Source organism: Octodon degus, unplaced genomic scaffold (genome assembly GCF_000260255.1).
Source record: "Octodon degus isolate 3935 unplaced genomic scaffold, OctDeg1.0 scaffold00183, whole genome shotgun sequence".
Taxonomy (NCBI): domain Eukaryota; kingdom Metazoa; phylum Chordata; class Mammalia; order Rodentia; family Octodontidae; genus Octodon; species Octodon degus.
The window spans coordinates 1,342,861-1,346,698 of record NW_004524759.1 but is presented as its reverse complement, the minus strand read 5'-3'; the positions used below and the strand labels follow the sequence as shown (position 1 = coordinate 1,346,698).

At 42.9% G+C, this 3,838-nt stretch overlaps 1 protein-coding gene across 1 annotated transcript in view; it reads left to right on the top strand.

Moving 5' to 3' along the window:
• LOC111813323 (coiled-coil domain-containing protein 82-like) overlaps positions 1 to 1,337 on the top strand; it is a 3,516-nt gene extending 2,179 nt beyond the window's left edge. The window contains 1 exon segment of the mRNA XM_023703891.1: positions 239 to 1,337. Within this exon segment, the coding sequence (XP_023559659.1) occupies positions 239 to 1,080 (842 nt within the window). The 3' untranslated portion in view covers positions 1,081 to 1,337.
• The last annotated feature ends 2,501 nt before the right edge of the window (positions 1,338 to 3,838 follow it).

Genomic DNA, 3,838 nt, shown 5'->3' with positions numbered 1-3,838 from the left:
CAAAAGTCCACTTTTACCAATGGACCATTTGAAAAACAAAATACTGCAATGGACATTACTCTTCCCCCATTTCCTAGTTCCTCTAAACTTAATCCTTGCATTGAGGGATTATTAAGAAATAATATTCCTGACAGAGCGGGATCCACAGCTGCTGGGAAACGATCTGCTGTTCCTTATTCCTGAAAGAAGTGAATGCAGTGGATGTTGAAATCAGTCTTTGGAATTTAAAAAAAAAAAGACTTTGGAAAGGAACCCTACTCAATTAATGATGAAGATGAGGAGGAAGAGGACAGTTTTGAATCTGATGAAGATGGAGATGATTATATCATTGACAACTTTGTGGTACAAGATAAGGAGTGTGATGAAGAGAGTAAAACTCAACAAGAAGAAAGATTGAGTACCTCACCACTGAAGTTATTAAAGCAGAATTCTCTTTATTCCTTTGATGACCCCTACATTCACTTTAAGAGAGTGGTAAAGGCATTTCTAATCAATGCTTTAGATGGCTCTTTTCTGGGAACATTGTATGATGGCACCAGGCACAAGTCATATGCGCAAGACATGTTGGCCTCTCTTCATTATTTGGATGAACGCTGTGTCCAGCCGCGACTGGACGGTTTATTTTCTAGGAGTCGCTGGAAGGAACAGTATAAGGAGCGGGTAGAAAACTATTCTAATGTAAGTATCCATTCGAAGTGTCCTGAAAACTGCTACTGCCAGGCTTGTGGACTGCATTGCTACTGCAAATTTTCAGTGCACTTGTCAGGAAAGTCATATAACACCAGAACTTTGGAAATGGATGAGTTCATGTCACATGATGAACAGGTGTTTACTGTTGGCAGAATCTGTGCTAACTGAACCAAAATTTACCATAAGCTGAAACATTTTAAATTCAAACTGTACAAGAAGTGTTGCTCCATTGTAAGGACAGAGGCAGCTGAGGATGAAGAAGTTAAAGAAACAGTGGAACGCATTTTCAACCGGTCAGAGTCAAGTGGCTGGATTACAGTGAAATACAGACAACTTCAAAATCATCTTGATTTTGCAGACTGCTTTCAAGAAGAGAAGTTTGACTTGTAACCCCTTTCCTCAGAGAAGATTTTATAAATTCCTATAAATGCAAAGATCATGAATGAGTCTTGTTTTTCTGTATCATGTGGCATATTTATATATTTTATGTGTATATTCATAGAAAAATACTTTGTTTAGAACCTGTTCACCTATATTTCTATGAAACAGCACTCTAAAGAATTCTGTAATTAAATTTATTTGACATATACATACATTTAACAGTAAAGTCTATAAATGCATTTTAAATTTATTAATGTCTTTAATAAATGACTATCAGTAAGTGAAAAAAAAAAAAAGAAATAATATTCCTGAAGCTGTGGCATTTGCCTGTAGAAATGCCTTCCTTATGTGATGTTTTAGCGTGACTTTCTCAGTCTTCAGATAACAGATGCATAAAACTCTGTCACTACCATGCAGCCATCCTCAGCCATTGTATTCACTTCCATTCCAAATCCCTTCCCATGTCTGCTGCCGTTGTTGTTCAGTCAGAACTAACTTTGTGCAGTTGCCTGACTATTCCAGACTTGGAATCCCTGCTGTCTCAGAAACAATCTTGTTTCACAGCTCCATCCTCTGTAACTCTGAATCTTCATGGTTTCCTCTATCACATAACTCAAACCTCACTCCTTCTATACCTCATTTTAGATTTTATGTAAGGCATAGTTCACTATGCCTTAGAATTATTTTTAGTGTAGTTGCAGTCAAATCTCAACTCTCCAAGCACAAGAAAGATTCCTACTGTGATATAAGACCAGCCATAAGTAGGCACTAAATATATGGTTGTGGGATGAATGATTGAACTTAATACAAGTTCCTGCTAATCAACTGTTTAATTCACCCAATTAGCTTTTGTTATGTAACAGAGATAATACTGTATGTGATGTCTATAGCCAAATAAACTTAGCACTAAGACAGCAAAACCAACCATGATAGGGAAGTATAGCTTAAATTTCCCTCCAATTTGCCCTGGATTCAGTTTTTCCCAATGTCCCATTAATAAAACAACTGATGTTTGTGCCTTTGTTGGATAAAGTCTTTATGGAGCACTAGGATGTTCTGGGTGTGTGTTTAGCAGCAAGATAACAAGACAAGTACAGTTGCTGCCCATAGAAGTCACAGCAAAACTGAACATACACATGGTTGTGAAGATTGAAATGGAAATGGTGAAACGGGACTGGGAACGTTGTCCCACACAAGCTGCACTTCTGCAAGGAGCCACCTGCTGCTCTGCAAGACAGTAGAAAGGGGCACACTTCAGTGTCTCCAGCAGGAGAAGAGCAGCCAGCTGAGCATGCAGACCCACAGTGGGCAGATCTGACTCTGAGGCTGTGCCCTCTCCCCGTTCCTTCCTCCTCCCAGGTCCAAGTAAAGCTCCAGATACAATCAGTCTTAAGTGCATTCAACTAAAATCCCTTGGACTAGCAGAGCCTGAGGACTATTCTCACTTAAGGACAGCATGGATTGCAGGGGAACTTTACCAGGGCTGTATTAAGTAAGAGCCCATCAAACCCCAGAAACCCAAACAGCCACTGTGCACTCTAATGAGTGTTTTTACATGGACCTGAGAAGGTAGAACAAATAGAATCATCACAGAGGCTCCATGACAAACACCAGATGAGGTCCTCAGCCTTCTACAAGGAGTAGACAGCAAGTCCAGTAAGGAAAGCCTGGGATAAATCACAGGGTAGAGTGGAGTGCCATGATCAAGCTTCAGAAAGGAGCAGAGCAGGAAGTGGATTATCTCCATCACTGGAGTGCAGACATAGACAAGAGATGGCTTGCAGGGACCCTAAGCTAAGCATGAGGAGAATCTTTATGATATAGGAAGCCCAGAAGGAGCGGGGAGGAGGAGGATGGAGGGAAAGACAATAGGCCAAAGGGGTGAGAAGAGTCTCTCTGCATGCATAGTTTGGGTTTTCAACTAGAGAAGGAAAGCCTGTGTGATTCTGTACTAATAAAGGTAATGTTTGAGGACACATCAGCAGCCCAGATTTACTCAAAAAGAAATAAAATACCGAGAGTGCTGAGAACACCATTTGTGCCTCCACCTCTGGTGGCTGCTGCCTGAGGCTGTGACTGTCACCTGTGGTGTTCCTGTTCACTGTCTTCCTTCCACCTTGGGGAAAGGTATTGCCAGGGGAGGAGTCAGCTTCCCCAGGACCCTGAACAAGAGCACCTGGCGGCTGGTCTAACAGGCAATAGCACTCACACACCATGTCCCCCCTGAGCTCCTTGGGAAGGGCCCTTCAGGTCAGTGGGTTCCACCCAAATGCCAGACCCTGCATTGGCCAGCAGGACTGACTCACCATCCCTAGATCCACAGCTGGAATCCTACCAAAACCTCTCCTTGGGCTTACAGGTGGCCAAAACCTCTCCTTGGGCTTACAGGTGGCCTCTGTGTCCTCACAGCCCCTGCTCCCCTTCTTTTCTCCAGGTCCACCTCCCAGAATCTTCCCTCTGTGCCCAGTGTTTTCCTGTCTGCCCAGCAGCCTAGACCAGGACCCACATCCTAGCCTCAGTAGAACTTCACTCTACCTGCAAGCACCATCACCTCCTGAAGGACTGAGGGGCATTCAGGACTGCATCCCTAAGTGAGGCTTCCAAATGCTGCCTTGTAGGCATCCATGAAAGCACCTGAGATAACCCAGGTTCCAGCTGTGGCCCTTGTACTAAGACATTTTATGACTGTCCATGGTGACCATAAATAAGTTCCCCCTTCCACTACAAGTATCAAGTTCCTTTTCTACAGAACAAAGGGATTTAACAA